Source organism: Ips typographus, linkage group LG1, assembly GCF_016097725.1.
Source record: "Ips typographus isolate SLU linkage group LG1, UJ_Ityp_2.0, whole genome shotgun sequence".
Taxonomy (NCBI): Eukaryota; Metazoa; Arthropoda; class Insecta; order Coleoptera; family Curculionidae; genus Ips; species Ips typographus.
The window spans coordinates 9,051,364-9,071,381 of record NC_138422.1 but is presented as its reverse complement, the minus strand read 5'-3'; the positions used below and the strand labels follow the sequence as shown (position 1 = coordinate 9,071,381).

Here is a 20,018-nt window from a genome sequence, read left to right as displayed (position 1 = left end):
ATACCTAACAAACATATGAAATATGTGGTAAATCTTCAACAGTTACAGTAATTACTCGTTATCTTAGAAATTACACATTAATTTGTTAAAGTTACAATTATTTCTACTATAGGAAATATGATGCATAGGAGGCGGTTAACTATTAAATCACAAAGTAATGAGTAAACTGCATAACATTTATTTTATTAAATTACAACTAGCTGCAGACATACAGGGTCATGTTTACACCGATTGTTTAATAATTTGTTTGATAACAGCACAATCAAAACAAAAACAAGTGGCAACAAACGACTCTGTATAAATATAAATTTAGCTTTCATCAGCCGAATTATAATTATTATTATTATATACACCACAAAAAATATTAGAAGCAAACATCACATAACAAATCTATAATAATCGTCAAGATCATGCAATATTATTTACTATTGGCCTTTGTTAAAGCGTAGAGCTTAGCGCATATTTTATTAAAAAAATATGTTTAAACTAGGATTAAGTTTCTTTGCGGTGGCACTTGGGGGACGGTTGCTCTGGAGAAGTCGTCCTCAAATGACACCTGGTACAAATAAAAGTATTAGAAACAGTATCATAATGGAGCTTTTTATGATAGTCATTGTGACTGTGACAGGTGAGAAACGCAAATCTCCCCTCTAAATAATATGCGAGGATAATACTATCCTTTGTCTACGACCACTGTTTATTACAACTGACTGCAAAAAATGTAAAGGATTATATCGGGTGTCCCAAAGGAAAAAAACCTTCAAACTGTCAAAAATATGTAGTGTGTTTGGAACGACTTTGAAAGGATTTCATTGATCCTAAACAATTCTAGTTTCTTTAAAAACGTCATCATCATCGTCAGTTGAAAATAAAATTCATTTAAGTGACATTCTGGGTCTTTATCAAATTACAACATTTTCAGAAAATCGAAAGTAATAATGTTTAGTAATTCTGTAATTGTTTATGTAAATTTAAAAGTAGTTCTGTAAGTTTTTCATGATTCTCTCTCGCTTACTTTAAATTAACACTTTGTGTATATATAATAAATTAAATATAATATGTCATATACGTAGCTTCATTATCCTGTTTAGAGGTCTCTTATTTCCACTTTTGTTAGAGAGTTAGCAGAATCTATTAAATATACTAATTAAATATAAAGAGCGTTTAAAAAAGCACCATTTAAAGAGCGTTTTTCGAGATATTGAAGTTTAAAAAATCCCATTTTCACATGAGTGTCATGTAGCAAAGATGTGAAAATAAATGTCATAGCTTCTAAACACATTGAGATATAGCAAAACGGTAGCAATGTTTTATATTTTACCTTTTTCTGGTCTGTTGCTATGTCATATTGCAAAGTTTGGCATATTTTAAAGATCTTTATCAAATTTAATGTAAATTGGCACCCATAGAAAAAAAGTCAGTTACTATTTTAGGTAAACAATTACTAAATAAAAAAAACTAGATAAATAAGTATTTTCAACTCTCTCTAAATTTTAACATAAATTGACATCACTAACATAGTGAATTATTGAGTGGTCGTGGACAAAACTTTTAAAAACCCAAATTTCAAACTTACCCACTGGTTGTTACCACTGACATTCCTAGAAGAACACAACATATCAAACTCCCAATCATCATCTTCCACTCCTTCGCAATCGAAATCAATGAGTTTCTCTTCAACGTGATGGTTTTCAATCTTTTCGACGTGATTCTCTTTGACTCTGTCGCTTACGGTACCGTTCTTCATGAGCGCCTGGCCGTTTGAAGAGTCCCTCCAAGCCTCGTAAGCTGAAGTGAAGATTTTGCCCACGGTTAAAGTGACGGTGTCAGCAAGCTTCCTCTTAGAACAGAAGAACGCGTGACACTCCATTATGTCATTCTCGTCCGTGGAAATGAAGGAGAATACTTGTCGGTGGGTTGAATCAGAGGCACAGTTTGAAATCCTGAAAAAGTTTGGTTATGTTTATCAAACAAATCGTTTGTTTAAATGACAGATATGTCTTGTTAATAAAAACTGTATAACAAGCGTGTTATTTACATTACTCATATTCTAGCAATCCACCATTATTCTATCCATTCTTTAAAACCTGCTGATATTTTTTTCTATTAAAAGCCAATATTTCGAAAAATTAAAGTTAAAGTTATTCATATTAGCAAAAAGTAAAAAAATGAAGCCCAATGACACTCCACGTTGCTAAATATATTCTTTTTACACCTGTATATTTTTCTTAAATTATTACAGTACCAACCTGTATATGGAAACTTTTAAAACATCATTGCCCTGCAAATCTGTCACTGCAATTCCTTTAGTCGAAATGGCAATCATAACCCTTTGAAGCTTTTTCTGTTGTTTCCTTTGGGCTTTTGCCGTTTTGATTATCTTCTTGACCGCTTCCGGACTGACGTTCGCTTTGTCCGTGTCCGTTTTTTCCACTATTGTGCTGCCTAAAATTTAAACGGACATTTAAAACCATTTTTATTGTGATTTTGCGGTAATACATTGCGCCACCGTAATCCTCAGTTACTTTCCGTATTTCCGGTCTGAAACTGTTGGATTACCGGGACTTTCCGAATCATTAACTTTAACAGATAATGATGCATACGGTCGTTTGGTCTGATCGTAAGAGAAAGTGGATAGATTTGTCGGATGCATTATTGTCTATATTATTGCGGTTGATAAGTCACCGTTATTGCGTATCATTCAACTATCTCTCCTAAATATAGTGACAATTAAAATGTCATTAAAACGGGATAATTACCTAAATATTTCAATTTGAAAGTTACCACATCATCTTCCGGTTCTGTTGTCTCGTTTTCTGGTTCGATGATTACCTGTTTTCCATTTTGTAGGGCTGCATCCTCAGACAATTCTGTAATGATAATAGAACATTGAAATAGTAATTAAAGTTTTGGTAAGTACTTAAATCAAATTAAACTGGAATCATATCACAATACTTTCACACGATCGTGCCATAATAAAACGACCTGAATCTGAATCTTTCCAGAAATTCATAAAGATAAACTGTCAAATCAATAGTAAACGTGATATCTTTGTAGAACTTCTAAAGGTTAACTAACAACATTGTAGATTACCTGAAGATATAAAAAGTAAACAATAATTAGGTACTAAAATGTAGAAAATTAAGCATTGTGTGCACCACGGTTAAATTAATACTTTCTGGTGACAACAATGATTAATTATGTCTAAACATACACTAAAAATTTATTCTATAAAAAATACATCTATCTGTGACTACTCATTAAATTTAGTTGATTAAAAAGTTGAAAATTTTTGCGTCTATTGTTTTAAAAAAGTAAGACTAATGATGGTTTAGTATTTTTGCATGTACGTCATTGCTTTATTGACGAAAGCAAATATGCGTTATACAAATTTTATTATGTACGAAAAAACAAGTTGTGTTTTCGTGTTTTGTTATTAGACATATGATTGGCATAAATTTCGGAATAATTACGATAAATTTTCCATTTTTTTTAATGCTTATAACTTTCAAAGCCTATAACCAACAAAAACAAATTGAAGAATTTATGTAAAAACAACAGGATGAACTAAGCTAAGAGCTAAATTATTTTGTTCCACCTCGTATCTTATCAATAAATATAGCTTTTAAAAAAAAAAAATTAAAATATCCAATTTGGCAAAAAATGCATAAATAGATTTGTTTATGTTTATACAAAATGTTTCGGCAAATCCTAAAAACGTGTTTTGACGCAAAAGCATAGTAGAGCCTTCAACCCCCCAAAGTAGGGGTTTCATAAATGTATTATTATAATTTATTATCAAATGAAAAAGGGGGTCACGTAATACGTCATTAGAAGGGGCTTGTCATTCCCTATCTACCAAAGTTTTTCCTAACGTTTCGACGGGCCACCCTGTATTTTTAGATGCTTAACATTAAACAGTTTAAGATAATTGTAAGTATAACTATTTCCATAGAAATGTGAAATAAGTTTCAAAATTTCGTTTTCCTACTAGCATCTGGAAGTAATTTGTAACAGAACCAACCATTTGGATTGATAATGGATTGAACTTTTTTGCAGTTTTGGTTTTGGTATTAGAATTATTTTACTATCATTACTTTATTTGCTTTTACTTACATTTAGTGGCAAGTATACATTTTGCTTTACAATACGAAAGGTTAACCGAAATAAGATTGATCTAAATGAGAACACACCAATATAGACCATACTAAATTTAGCTTTTCTTATGTTATTGAACTTGTAGAATTATTGTTATTTGCAAAACAATTATCATTTTATTTAGAACCAAAATTAATACGTTAATTATATAACCCAAAAAAAGTCTTTTAAAGAGTAAATGTGGGATTTAACAAAATGAAAATGTTTCGAATTACTGCAAAAAACTATGTTATTTTCAATATACCTTTTCATTAAAATATTCACAGTTAGTTTATATTTTTGTGTTCATTATCCAAGGTTCTACTGTACGTTTTAAGAAATTCAATAAAAACTAGTTAAATATTTATGATTTAATATAAATTCTTGATATAAAAAATTAAAATTGAACAGCTGTCTAAAAAGGAGATAAATCTCTTTCAATTTTCTCTTCGTGGTTATCAAAAAAAAATCTAAAACATGTGGTATAGTTTTCTCAAATAAACAGTAGAACAAGAAATAAAACTGAATGAATTTTAACGAGTTTACTTTTTTCTTGATATTTTTGTTGTCCATATTAGATATTTTTATGAAAATGTAGAATTTTCGTTTATTTCAAGCATTTCTAATGGAAACAGTAATGAGTAATAATTGAAAACAATTGCATTATAGTCAAACACTCTTTTATAAAAAGTAGCATAAAGCTTGAAAAATAATGTTATTAACTTCTTTTATTAAAATTTATAAATTTCTTTCTTCTGACTTCTCAATTCGGAAAATCTCAACTCAATATTAAAGAATAGTTTATCACAACAATCAAAATGAAGTAATTCCCTACATTATAAAAGTTATTATTAAAAAAATTAAATGGACTATAGAAATTCTATTGCACTGTACCTTAAGAGTTCTGGTTAATAGCATTTTTAAGAAGCCTTTCACTTTTTCATTCTTGTAGCAAACTAATTAAAAACCTAGTTGACGGTACTGTCAATTTTTAAATATTTTCTTGCGTTAAAAATTATTTCACTATCAACTGCCTTCTATCCTATATAAATTAAAACTTTCTTAACAAAGATTACCTACTAAAATCGACCCACTGAAAATAATTACTTTATGACGCAACAAATCGTTTGGATCCGGCTTGAAATGCCAAGAAATCAGGGTTTGTTGCACTGCAAAAGAACAAGAATGGTCAAATTGGTGGGTACCGGCTTGGTCAAGTGCAGTACCACACGGAACCTATCTATTCAGTTCGAGAAGCCTAATATGACAATAATTTCCTTTCGTATTGCGTCAGCTTTCTTGCGTCAGAAATAGATTAACTAACTCACTCGACATGTTATTTCTTCAGGATGACCTGCTTCTGTTGGTCAAAAATGATGATATCAGAAGAGGTATTCTTGACAGACAATTATCAGTCTCTAGAAAAGACTGAAAAGGAGTTTACTTCACTTTTCTAAATGTACTAACTTGAAAACTGATAATGTACAAATATTCCACTGAACATAGATCAGATCAAGAGAATTGTTTGGAAGCAAATATCTCGAAGAGAATGATCAATTTCAAACTAATATACTTACTTCAAATTTATCAATCTTAACTTAAAAAGTTAAATTATGTTTCAACTTTGCATAAGAAAGTTTTAACATACAACTGACTTTAATTATTGTAAGTACGTACGCTGATAATTCAGTCCCATTGTCTATACAATATGAATAAATTCATAATGTCAGAAGCCCCTGCAACTGTCCTTTCAAGTTTTTTTAGAGGCCTAGAGGCCTCTAAACACCGCTAAAAACATCCCAAAACTGCCAGAGTTCGACAAGTATCATAAAGCAGTAAGTGATTTGCCAGAGCCTCTAAGTACTACTGAAAACCTACCAAAAATTCCAAAAATTAACGGAGGCTCTTTCAAAAAAGTTAACATTATCGAAAAAATGGTTGAAGTTAGGTATAGGAAAACTACATACAGGTGTGGTAAAACTAAAACTGGATATAAGAAAACCGAAAATTGACGGAGAAACATAGATAATTGCATGCGCGAGACAAAGACAGAAAACCTAATAAAATATCTTCTTTCAAGCAAAAACTTCGGGGCAGTGTTGCCAGAAGCTTATCTGAATTAATCCAGTGAATTAGTTACATAATTTAGTTATTAGCCTATTGGCACTAAGTTTTTACACAAACGTACAGTAATCAGACGTTTGGCAACATATCAGCAAAGTTCCCTCCTACTTAGACTTTTTTTAACTTTTCTGTCTTTGTCTCGCTTATGCAATTATCAATGTTTCTCTGTCAGATACATGGCTTTTCTATGGTCAGTTTTAGTTTTACTGCACCTGGATATTTTTTTGAATTCATCCGACGACTTAGTTGATCAAGATCGAGTATTCGGTGGCTTGATTGACTTAAAAACATTAGTTGCAAGAAAAAACAATAACTGACCTTCCTACTATTTGAACGCGTTCTTGAAAATATCCTAAACAATATATCCAACAATCAATAAGGAAACCCCTGTGTGACATTGAGTAAAAACGTAATTTGCAGTTTCTTAATCAATGATTGTTTCTTAATTGAATGGTACTGTCATTTCCGAAACCTATTTTTTACCATTGCTTCAATTGTTACCGTTCTCATACCATAATTTAATAGTATATTATTCAACGAGCATATAATGAAAGCTATTACTCACGACAATGAAGTTTTAGTTTTATTCATCGAGTGAGTAATAGCCATTACATGCGTGTAGAATACTATACTTTTTCTACGATTGTGGTAAGTATTCACAACGAAGGGAAATAAGTAACACCACAAATTAAAATTGACAATTTGACAGCTACTGCTACTTTTCAAGCTTCGTTGTTTTGTACCTTCGTGGGATCAAATTTGACAATTTCCAGGTTTAGGACAGAACTGTTACTGACGGCCAAAAGTCATAACTGTCTAAATTCCACTCATAAAGCTGTAAAATACGTTTGGTAGTGATTATACTAATTTTAAAAGTGTTTTGTGGTTTTACAGCTTTATGGAAAGGATTTTGACAGTTGTCATATTTAAAAATAGACTAAAATTAAGTAAGAAACAGACAACCAAATTTTGCCAAAATTGCACTGATGTACGTATAAAATGCATTCAACCAAAGTAACACTTGTCACACTCACTCTAGTTTCGTTACTTTTGAAGTATGTTTTATAGTGTTTTATCGGATTGAATTTGACAGTTTCCAGATTTAGAACAGAGAGGAATATTTGCTATAGAGGAAACTTGAATCATTTCGTAGGAAGCAATGACATAATACATGACAACTTATTTTTTGATGGGTTATCGAATGGTCAATAGTGAGTAATAGCCGTGAGTAATGACTCATTACATATCTGACTAACAACTGAGTCATTACTCACGAGTAGGTAATGGGTGTTATTATCTATTCGAAACTAGTGAGTAATAAGCATATTATTAAGCAGTCATAGAAAAAGGTTATTACACAATCCGGTTGTTTAATGCAAGTTTTGCGATATTATACGGTCTGATCATTACTGACCGAGTCTAATAAAGAATTAAATTATTAGGTAACATTTTGTGTTTCGGTATGTAAGTTCGAAGTATTTTGTGTTAATTTGAGACAGGATGTGAAATTTTTAAACTAATTACTATTATTTTGGAACTAGGATTTCATATCAGTTATTGCGTTTTGGATATTACCATAATGAAGCACGATAAGTAGGGTTTTTACGTCGTATATTCACTCATGTACTATTCAAAATCGCTGATTATAGCCTATTTGTTTTGATTTGCATATTATTTCGTTGTTGTATAATTAAAGGCCGGTTCCTTGAAACCCACTAAAATCTGCGTAGTTAAGTGATAACATATTGTGCAGTGTTACAGCAGTCTCCGTTATCTCTCAACATGAATTTTACAGTGCGCATTTAAGAACTAGAAAAACCAGTTAAGTTGAATGAGTTACAATCGTAAAATTTATTAATGCTCTTCCTATCTAATTAACTAGATATAAATTTCTTTCATTCGAGGGCAATTAACCGTACTAAGCGAGAAGAACGTTAGCATTTTCCTGTTTCGTTCAGACCTCGCCCGTTACATAATTTTCCTGGGGTTTAATTACCCTGGTTTAGAAAAATGGATGTATAGCGTGCTTTCTTAGATTTTATTTTCCCACCTTTTAATCACTGGCATACTTTTGATTTTGATAATTCTTAACCAACAACAACATACTACAAACACACTTTAACCATGAATGATGGTTTATCACAATTTACTATTAAGAACTTGTTGCACCAAGATAAGTTTAATTTCACCCAGTTCAGTCAATATGTATGTTTTTCGTCATTTCACACAGTGAGCTAGTTTTACGTTTTGTCAACCCCATGTTTAATCAATTTTGCACCTTTTTAAACACACACCAAAACGCCCAAAAATACTTTCAGGAAACTTGGTAGACATTAACTATCATCAATGAAAATAAGTTTTCTATAAAAATAACGTTTTTTAAATTTTCCATTAACCTCCGTACTACATAATACATTTTTTTTTATGAATGCACTATTTTTCAGTAAAAAATAAAAGTTTATGTTCATACACTTGGTAATCAATTAACATTGGAGTATCAAAATCAGATAATGAACAGTGTTGTTAATTTGATTTTTTCAATAATTTGTATGCAAGTTAAAATTTATGATTATGGGCACATTAAATGAAGGAATACTAATATGCAAATGCCCTACCAATTATGTAACTGTGCATATTACAAAACTCAAAAACTTTTATTTTGAATTAATTAATTACTAAGTTAATGAACATAAATTCTTATTGCTAAATTACATATGTTTTTGAACTAATTTGAATGGGAAATTCAAAGTTTATTTGTACTTTATAAAAAACCAGTGGTGTACAACTTTTTTCTTATAAATATCTAGTACCATGCTGGTAGGGACGCTAATGGAAATTGTATGATAAAGTTTAAACATTTTTAATCAAACTTAAACATCTAACAAAATGGTTTTTTTAGAAGATTTTGAACATTTACCAACACTCGACAACATGTAAAGACAGTTACCAACATGTTTAATCAAATTTAAACCTTTAAAAACTGTTTAAGCAAATTTTGAATATTTTATACACATTTCTAAATAGCTAATAACATGTTTACTCAAATTTAAACGGTTTACAGAATGTTAAAATTCTTTTGGATATTTTTATAATATTAAACATTAATTTGTTAACAATATGTGTACAACATATTTATTCTAAGTTGGACAGTTTAGACAGTTTTCAACATTTCTAGGCTTTCCAACATGATTTAGAACTTTAACAACAAGTTTTAATAAATATGTACACTTCGCATTCGTTTTAGTTAAATTAATATGTCCAACAAACTGTTATACGATTTTGAATATTTCTAAATACGTTTCAACACGAATAAACATTTTTAACAACAATTGACATGTTTACTAAAATTTAGACGCTTTAGGCGAGCGTTTAAAATTATTTGAACATTTTTAGACAATTTCTTACATGATTTAAACTTTGTTATAAAGCTCTTACAATTTAATGCAGTTTAGTTTAGACACGTTCCAACATGATTTTAGAACTTTGAGTTTAACCAATTTTACACAGTTGCTAAATTGTTATATCAAAGTCATGTTAAGCAGAAGCTTAGAGAAACATTTTGAAGTACAAATTACAACATGATTTAGACGTTTAACAATAATTATAAATAATTTTAGATACATGGCCTAGTCAAATTTAGTCAAACAACATTTTTAGACATTTTCTAACATGATTTAAAACTTTGACACTAGGATCAGTCTATTTAAAACAGTTAGCAACATTTAAATGTTTAAAAAATTGTTAAGATTATTTTTAACATTTTTAGACACTTCCAAACATGTTTAAACCTTATTTTGGCAATCAATTCCACCAATTTTATTTAATAATATAATTGGAATATGGTTCAAAGTGTGTTTGAAATGATGTCAATCTAACAAATTCTACTAATTTGATTCGAAGTATGTTTACAATGTTGCCAAACTGTCAACACTTTTTTCTTTGTACCTCCTCCCAGTTTGAAGATCTCCATAGTGACCTTCTTTTTATGTTTTTGTGGTGGTCTGTATTTCTGAACATTTATGGGGTAAATAGAATTTGTCTCCTACGCCAAAAAGTAGGCGAGTCAATAAGAATTGAAACTGTGAAAAAAAGTATCAAGGCCGTGACTTATATGATTATGATAAGAAACATGGTTAGAAATACCATTATTATATGACAAATAATAGACCACTCCTCAAGTTTATCACTAGAGTTATTCTAAACCAAACCCTTTTATTTGTATTTTACTAAAACAATAACCTTATTGAATTACATTGTTTACAATTTAATTGCTCTACTTCATAACACTGGAAAGACCCACATTGTGACTTTTAAGACTATAATTCAATTCTAATTGTTTAAACAATAAATTAACGTAATTCCCAAAAGGTCTTTTAATAAACATTTCTGTCAAAGAAGAATAATACAGCTTCTATACTATCCATCTCTTAATATCATCCATCATCATTTATTACAACCGCAGACCAGTTAACATTTTTTTTTCACCGATAACAACAATAATCCATTGTATATACATGCAAATGAGCGACACAATGGTACCGACTGGAACCCGCCATTTTTTTGATTCAAGGAAGTTTAAAAATTCATTACGTTTTAAAATTATAATAATGAATGTTTTAGAGGTCATCTCGTAAAGCAAACAAACTCGCTATAATGGAAGATTAATAACTTCTTGGAATGTACGAGCAATTTACCTCACAAGTTGAATATTTTATTGTTCAATGTTGCTTCATGAAGTTAATTGCATTAAAAAAAAAATGATTGCCTAATTAGAGATGTAAAAGTGCAACACGGTCAGGTTATAAACGGATACTCCTGATTGATTTTTTTTAAATTAAATTTAAAAATGTAAGTCACTAGTTTAATGAGTAATTTTGCCTTGATTTCAAACATTATTAAATTTCTCCTAAAATTGCGGAAACTTTTTGACCTTAATTTGTTCTCTTTCGTTACATAATCATCATAAACATCGGAAATCCTGGCTGAATTAGTGGTTTAGAATCGCATTGGATGTGTAACAAATGCAGTAGCGGCTCGTTGCTATTGTTAAGAGCTAATGCCTAAAAGATTTCCCACAAAATGATTGACTTAAGTTTTTATGGAAAATATACAGGGTGGTCTAGTTTTAAGTGTCAATAATTCACCATTTGATAGCTAATCAAAAAATAAGTTGACTTGCATTATTTCATTTTTCTGAAAAACGTTTCCTAAGGAATATACAGTACTCCAAATTTCAATTTAAAAAATTGTTTCATAGTTTAAAACTGAACATCCAAGACTTGTGAAAGTCCAAATTTGTACTGAATAGTGTAAAAACTTTTTTACTACTAGGAATGGTCGTATGATTCGCTTTCTCAGACTGCCATCCTGGTTGAGTGTCTGAAACTGGCATTCAAGAACTAAAAAAGTCCGGAAATCAAGACAAAGATTGTATTGTGCATGAAACTCATTTTTTACTACTAAAAATAATATAAAAGTTGACTTTTAATGCTAGAACTGACTTTACTAGGACTAAAGAGTCCAAAAGTATATTTTCAAGACTTTAATTGGTGTACAACTCAATTTTCTGGACTGGACAAGTCTAGAAGTAAAATCAATTTTCGGACATTTTATTTCTAAAAATTAGTTCTCAAGACTATTATTGTAGCATTTGGTACCAACATTTTTTACTTTTATTACTGAAGAAACTTGACTTTTGGAAATAGTCTTAAACTCGATTTTTCAGTCTTAAAAGGAACTAAAAACAGTCTGAATTTCTTAGAGATGCTACAATTTATTGCACCTATAAGTGTAGAAGTCAATTTAATAGTGAAGAAGCTTGAAATAACATTTTCAAGACTATGGTCAGTGGTACGCACTGGCTTTTACACCTGATAAGTCAAAAACTTTGTAAAGATAGTCTTGAAACTCGATTTGAGGCACTGAAAACAGCCTTAAAACACTAAAAACCGTCTAGTTTATTAAGAAATACCCGAATTTTTAGCACTGAGGTGTCTAGAAGTCGATTTAATAGTGACAAAGCTTGGAATGCCATTTTAAGTCTTTGAAGAATGTAAAAATTGTTTTTTAAGTTTGCTATGTCAATAACTTGGTGAAGATAGTCTTGAAACTCGATTTTCCAAGCTGAAAGCAGTTTTAAAGCACTAAAATTAGTCCAGAATTCGAAGAAAATGAAAAGCAAATTAAAAAGCACGAAAAGTTAGTTTTCAAGACAATTTTCATTAATCTAATGTCAATGTCCTGCATCTAAGCCTATTTTCAAGACTAAAATATTGAAATTTGTCTTCAAATTATGAAAACTTACTTCAAATGCAAATTTTAAGCTTCTGATGTCACTTTTCATTAGTTCAGTCACATTTTGGGGTTCAAGTCAATTTTTAAGGTTTAAATGTATGAATTTGTAGTAACAAGTTCTTGAAAAAGTAGTTTTTATGTCTACAAGTCAATTTTTAGTATTAAAGTCTCTCGATTTGCATGAAAACTGGTTACAAACACAACTTTTAAGCTTCTGAAATTTTTATCTTTTCTAATTCAATTTTCAAAACTAAAGTCCTTTAGTTTGTATGGAAACTATGAAAACTGGCTACAATAATATTTTTTAAACTTCTTAAGTGAATTTTCCGTTTCCAAGACAATTTTTAAGTTGGGTTGGGTTAGTTTTGGGTCATTGACCGTAATAACGTGTAATAAAGTGCTTGTTCCAAATTTGATCAATATTGCTCCAACGGTCTGACAGTTATGACAAAAAAAACGATTTTTTAAACAGAAATTTGAAGGACTGTATTTTCCTTAGGAAGCACTTTTCAGGAAAATGACATAATGAATGTCAACTTATTTTTTAATTGGCTATGGATTGGTGAATTATTGACATTTAAAACTGGACCACCCTGTATATGTATAGAAATGCTTAGAACACAATTTTTGATTTCGTAATTTTGCAATCACGTTTTTCGACATCTTTTATCGTTTTTGAGATATCCTAGGTAAGCCTGACAGACGCCACCCGACTAACCGCCACTTTCTAAAGCGGATATTTTGAAAACTATACTAGATATCGAAAAACCTATTTTGCTTTCATTTTGTATAGAGAGGCATATCTCGAAATGCATTTCTGACTTACCTTCATTTTCAAAAGGATTTATTACAGTTTGAGTTAAGTAAGAGTTGTTTATGAAAAAAATGCTATACGTTCCTTGATTTTATGTTCAATTTACTGGCTACATAGCAAATTTCAAGACCGTGACCCCCAGATTTTATAAATACTGCCTGAAATAGCGTTTCATTGCATTTCGCTGACTTTTCTTCATTTAAAAAAAAAATGTATTACAATTTGAGTTAAGTAAGAGCTGTTTATGGAAAAAGTGCAATACGTCACTGGATTTTAAGGTTTTAATTTACTGCCTAAACAACAAATTTCAGTGCCCTAACCTTCAGATTTCCAAAGTACTGACTGAAATGGCATTTCATTGACAAAAAAGGTCTTCCAACTAATCCAAACAAAGTTACAAAGTCAAAAATTGTGTTCCAAGCATTTCCTTTAATTTTTTTTCATTTTCATGGCAAGTATGTATATTGATTCATACCAAAACTGCATACTTAACAAAACCCCGCTTTATATGGGTATACTAACCAGCCTATGAATTTTAATTGATATATCTCCATTTTCGAGATATTAGTAAAAAAAATCCCAAATTTTATTCCAAGTTTTACGCCCTCATAGTAGTTTCTGAACTGTTTTTGAGGCAAAAGGCAAAAATGTATAATTAACGATTCTAGATTTGAAAGGGGCACATAGTTGTCCCTCAATATATTGCAAGAGCACTGGATGAGAAATATGCATGAGAGTACGATTTTGAGACATTTTTGGTAGGTACTCTTTCAGCGAGACATTTGGCCCTTAAAATACTACATAACTGGTGCAAAGATGAAATACTTTCCTAGAAAAACGGTTCACACAGGTTTAAAACCACTAGTAAATGGTAAAGAAATTCATCAAAGCTAACAGCCAATAATAGGTGCAGATGACACACATTACTACAAGATATACAATACAGGGATACCCTGGTATAATATTGTCTAATAATCCCTAAGACAATATGAACCACGCTGTTTAAAAGACAGGGGTTTGTATTTATGTGTAAATGAATAAAGGCGTACTTCCTACCGGAAAAAATCCACTGGTTCTTTTTGAATAATGAGCTGTCTGATGATATAGAGATCCGGAGATGTGTCTTGTCCCCGCTTTTGTTCAACCTGTACTTGAAAAGGGTCTTCCGGAAAGCACTGGAAGATGTGGAGATCGGTATTAAAGTCAACGGAGTGTGGGTTAACAACATACGTTATGCTGATGACACAATGCTCATCGCTGATAACATGCACGACTTACAAGTGCTGATCAACACAGTCGGTCAACATAGCAGATTGATGGTTCTAAACATAAACCCTAAAAAGACGAAGTTTATGATAACAGGAAAACTGAATACGTTTGAATATCTATGGGAAGGTTGGACCCTTAATGTCAACAACATTAACACATTGGAAGCAAGAACGTGAATTGTTAACTACCATCAAAAAGAGAAAGACTGCATACTTGGGGCACGTCATGAGGAACGAAAAGTATGAGTATTTACTATATCTACAGTTGTTTATCGAGGGTAAGATAGAAGGCCGTAGAGGAATGGGAAAGAAGAAATTGTCCTGGTTGTGGAACATAAGACAGTGGGCAGGAGTGAATGATATACAGACCTTAATTCGTATCGCAAGGGATAGAGAGGAGATGGAAAATGTGATCGCAAACATCCATGAGTGGATAGCATCCGAAGAAGAAGAAGAAAAATAGAAAGCCTTGAAATCGTTTATATAATAAGTATGGTAAACTTACTTCAAATTTAAAATCCGCATCAAGAAATTACAAACCGAAGAGAGCAAAGATACTGGAGAGAGAGAGCAAATTGAAGAATTTTTGAGAAAAGCAAAGGTAGGAAGTTCACGATGTTAATACTTCGATTTATATATGAAATGTTTTATTTTGAACCTTGTATGATATGTGGATGGATAATGTACTACACAACCTATAAGCCTCAACACAATTTCGAAAACTTTTTCGAAAGTGGTGTCGTTTCTTGGACTACCTGATCCAGAAAGTTTTACAGGACATGAAATGATGCTCTTCGGCCAAGGTGTCTCCAGTTCTTCAAGAAACTCCAAATCAAGTGCATTCGAAAACTGCTGACCAAAATAAGTTTGTTTTTGACATAAATGTTAATGTTAATAATAACTCAAAATAAAATACTATAAAACCGAAGGGTGGTATTTATTGTGATTTCAACTACAGCCTAAACTGGTCAATTATAGAAGAGTGAAAAAAGGAGGAAAAATATGTGCTGACTTTGTATGCAAGCGTAATGAGTTTAATACACGACAGTGTATCAGAAGGCCTTTAATATACTGTCGTATATTAGAAGGTCTTTAATCCACGCCAAACAAACATATTAAAAACCTTCATATACCGGTCGTGGATAAACGATATTTGTTATCGTTCATTAAAAAAGTCATGTTAAGACACACTTGACAGAAAAAAAAAACGAAAACAGGCGACACAAGTGGTTGTTGCATATGGCGACCGTAAATTTCCGGTTGGCACTGTCAGGCGCCACGCCACTCAGGAGAAAAAATCATAATGGACAAGAACTCATGTCATGTTTACATCCATCATTATCAGAAGAAAATCACGTGGCTTTTGTGGAATATTGTATTTATGCACTTTGTTTCATTTTGATAAAAGGCGTGTTTCGCAATCTAGAATCCGCGGTCAAGAATCTGCCGTAGACGTAGAACAAACAACTTGAGGTTAATAATAACAATGAAACGTAAACAGTTTGCATATTGTAAATTAGTTTTTAGTCTGTTTATAGTAATAATTATAGCAGTAAAGGTCTTTAGCACCAAAACGTAATCAAGCCCGTAAATACCAACAGTCTGAAAGTTTCTAATACATTTAATAACAAACTAAACACTTTACATTAACGAGGTGCTTGTAATTAAATGCTAATTTGCCTGTATTAGTAGAGTTTAAATAAATGCAAATAACGGGGGTTGCATAACAATCTCAGATGGCATTCATGCAAATAATTTTTTTGCTTAATTGATGGTGGTTTTTCTTTTAACTGCAAAGAGAGTTTTCTACAATCCGTTTGTTCAAATAAAAATTATATAAAAAATTTCATAATAAAAGTATTTTTTGATATCTCAAAAATGATCATATATTTTTGGTGTAAACTACTTGGTATTGGTGTGAAAACAAAAAAAACTTATATTACAGTAATTTGAGTAAAACGTTCAAAAATTTTTACTCAAATTGCTATTTAAATTTCTGAAAATTTCATAGTATACGTTGATGGAGGCAGTTTATCTAAAATATTTTCAAAATGGTGATTCTACTGGTTATACCAAAAGTAGATACCAACTCGCTTATTTCAAATAAAACACACTTTGTCGTGTTAAACAAAGTTGGTTCTAAAAGTGGGTGGAAAATAATGATACGAGGTGGTCAAAAATTGACCTCAAAAAATTTAATTTTCCTACGGTAGTTTTAAAGTTTTCTACAGTTTAGTAGAAACGACTGATGATCTAGATGGTTTTCTGATAAAACCAAATACACCTTTTAGGTATTTCTGAAACCAAACTTTTAGACTTAAAATAAATTAAACAATTTTATTAGTTAGTCTGTAAATCGACAACCTTCATTTTTAATACGTATTTTATAGTTGCATCGCATTTCTTGCCACTAACAATGGCACTTATGACATCATTCAGTACCAGCAAATACTGCTTAAGGCATTTTTCTCGTTAACCATTTATAAAACATTACGTACTTAAATTCCAACAAGTAAACCACATATTGCTGTTAAAAGAGGTGATAATTACCATCAAACATAAACAAGTTTTAGTTAGTCAAGTTCTGTATGATTGGATTAACTAAAATATGCCTCTTGGAAAGTTTGAAATTGAAAATTTTAAATTTACTAGTGCAGAAAATTGAACTACACTACTACAGATAATTAAGGTCATTTTTTACGCACTTTAGTGCGTTTTAGCCTACTTTAGCTTCAACGCACAAAATTCAATGTTAAAATCTTCGTAAAGTTACAAATTCTGGTACTTACTTTTATGTTTTGAGTTTCCTTTCCAAATTGGTTTGATCTTGAAAAACGACATCTTCTACACGTTTAAACGAACAAAATATTACTGGCAAAAGCTCGCGCTTTAAAATTGCGTTTCAAAAGCGCTTCCTGCGAAGTGGTACCAGAGCGGTACCAGGCGGACACAACAATGAAGCGGAAAATTAACTAGGAACGACCGAAGGCGAGCAAAGTGTTTCAAAACGAGGTTTTGGTATTACGGCGTACCGTCGACCGTTCTTATCAAATGACTTTCAAAGAGTGAAGTGGACTGAAATCAAGTTTCTTGACTGATCGGTACGATTCTGTACCAAGCACATGGTTGGACTATTGCATCTCTTTTGATTGTCGAGTACTAAAAGACGATTTTCTTTATGTTGCATATTACCTAAACTAGACGTCGTAATTTTTTGATCAACGTGTTTTGATTCAGAATTAGAATCTAAACGGACACGCTTATTGAGCTTTAAGAAGGAAAAAACAGAATATAATCGTTTTACAAAGTTAATTTAACATTATAAAAGAAAATATTTACTGTTTAGTTAAACTATTGTTTCTGAACAAAATTATTTGTTAGGAAAATGAAATTTTACAGTATTTCAGTCGTTTTCTTATTCTTATTAAATTTCCTATACAATAACCTAAAAAAACACTACAAAATTTAGTACAGTCAGGGAGAAAAGCGGTGTCAAAGTTTGAACTGACAGAAACACAGTTTGGACGGACAGTCGAGGACAAAATCGCTGAAAAAACCTACTTGAAATAAGAAAAAGACTGTTTTAAGCACATTTTCGGAATTCTTAGTAAGTTTCCTATCCAATAACCAAAAAAACAATACAAAATTTAGTACAGTCAGGGAGAAAAGCGGTGTCAAAGTTTAAACTGATAGAAACACAGTTTGAAAGAACAGTCAAGGGCAAAATCGCTGTTAAATTCAACTTGAAATAAAAAAAGACTGTTTAAAACAGATTTTCGGAATTCTTATTAAATTTCCTATCCAATAACCTAAAAAAACACTACAAAATTTAGTACACTCACGGTGAAAAGCGGTGTCAAAGTTTGAACTGACAGAAACACAGTTTGGACGGACAGTCGAGGACAAAATCGCTGAAAAGACCTACTTGAAATAAGAAAAAGACTGTTTTAAGCACATTTTCGGAATTCTTATTAAGTTTCCTATCCAATAACCTAAAAAACAATACAAAATTTAGTACAGCCAGGGAGAAAAGCGGTGTCAAAGTTTGAATTGACAGAAACACAGTTTGAAAGGACAGTCTTGGGTTTATACAGCAAATAAAATATCAAATATAATAAAAGTAATGTTTTTTGTTTACACAGATAAATAACATCAAACAAGAATTAAGATTAAAGCAAATGAAAAACTAGTTATTTATGTATTAATAGTAAAAAATACGACTATTTTGCTCTGAGAGTGACATTTGCTACTCGCGCGAAGAATAAGGAATAAATTGTCAAAGTCGAATATCTCGGAAACAGGTAGAGTTACAGAAATTTTGCAAGAGACCATAAATGGTCAGAATGATTTTTTGCACCCAGTGGACTTTTTAGACCCGGGTAAACGCAGTCACAACTGGCAGACAGTTAATTTCAAATTTAACTGTTTTCTATTTTCTTTTTTGCACACCCTGTATACGTTCAATCGTGTTGTGGTTAGCACGAAGTAAAAAAACAGTTCAAAACAAACATTTCGAGCTTTTTACAGTCACTGTAACCCCCAAAAATGGCATAGATACGTCATGTTCAAAATTTGTGTACAATTTCCAAAAAAAATGATATAAGGTCATATATCTCAGAAACGGTTAGAGTTCTAGAAGTTTAGCAAGAGACTAATAATGTTCAGAATCACTGTCTGCACCCAGTGGACAAGGTTTAAATTTTTTGAACAATTTTTTTGAAGTTTTTACTTTTTCTTTGGTACCTTTGCCATGAAACAAGTAGGCCTACGACAAAATGAGCCGTTTAGGGGTCCTAAACATCCTCCAAGTTTCAAGTCAGTAACTCAAAAGGTTTCGGAGATGTGGTACAAAACAACTGTTATAATGGTTAGGTGGAATGCATGTTAGTTTTTGTAAGTCAAACTTCTTAATCAAACTCTTTAGATTTAGATCCTATATTTAAAAATTAATTTAATTTTGTAGATTATAAATTATTTCATTGAATTTTCTACTTATGTCATTTAAGAAACAAACTGAACTTAAACTCGATTCATAATACAACGGTGCAAATGAGGGTAAGACTTGGACTACTACTACTACTAGAGCTCAAAGAAAAAAAAATGCAATACTAGCTCTAAAATTTGGCATATTCAACAAAAACAATAAATTTGGCAGTAGATCCGTGGATTTTAATGGGAAGTGCTCTTATTAATTAAGAGAAAAAAGCGGAAAGCAGCGAAAATCAGTTACTGCGAGAAGCAGTGAACTACGTGAACTATGTGCGTAGCTTAAAAACCGTATCTAATAGAAAAAATCTATTTACACTACTGGATTCTACGCAAAAAGTTGCTGTAGAAATGAATTTTCAGAAATAAAAAGCAATGCACCTGGAAGACGCTAG

At 31.2% G+C, this 20,018-nt stretch overlaps 1 protein-coding gene across 1 annotated transcript; it reads right to left on the bottom strand.

Annotated features, from left to right (window-relative positions):
* Nucleotides 1–155: 155 nt before the first annotated feature.
* On the bottom strand, nt 156–17,759 carry LOC145733845 (low density lipoprotein receptor adapter protein 1-B-like). The gene is made up of 5 exons (XM_081986870.1): nt 17,427–17,759; nt 2,760–2,870; nt 2,250–2,445; nt 1,577–1,943; nt 156–556 (listed from the first exon to the last, which is right to left on the bottom strand). Exons 1-5 carry the CDS (start codon nt 17,476–17,478, stop codon nt 482–484), a joined length of 801 nt encoding a protein of 266 aa, XP_081842996.1. The 5' UTR covers nt 17,479–17,759; the 3' UTR covers nt 156–481.
* Between the last annotated feature and the right edge of the window lie 2,259 nt (nt 17,760–20,018).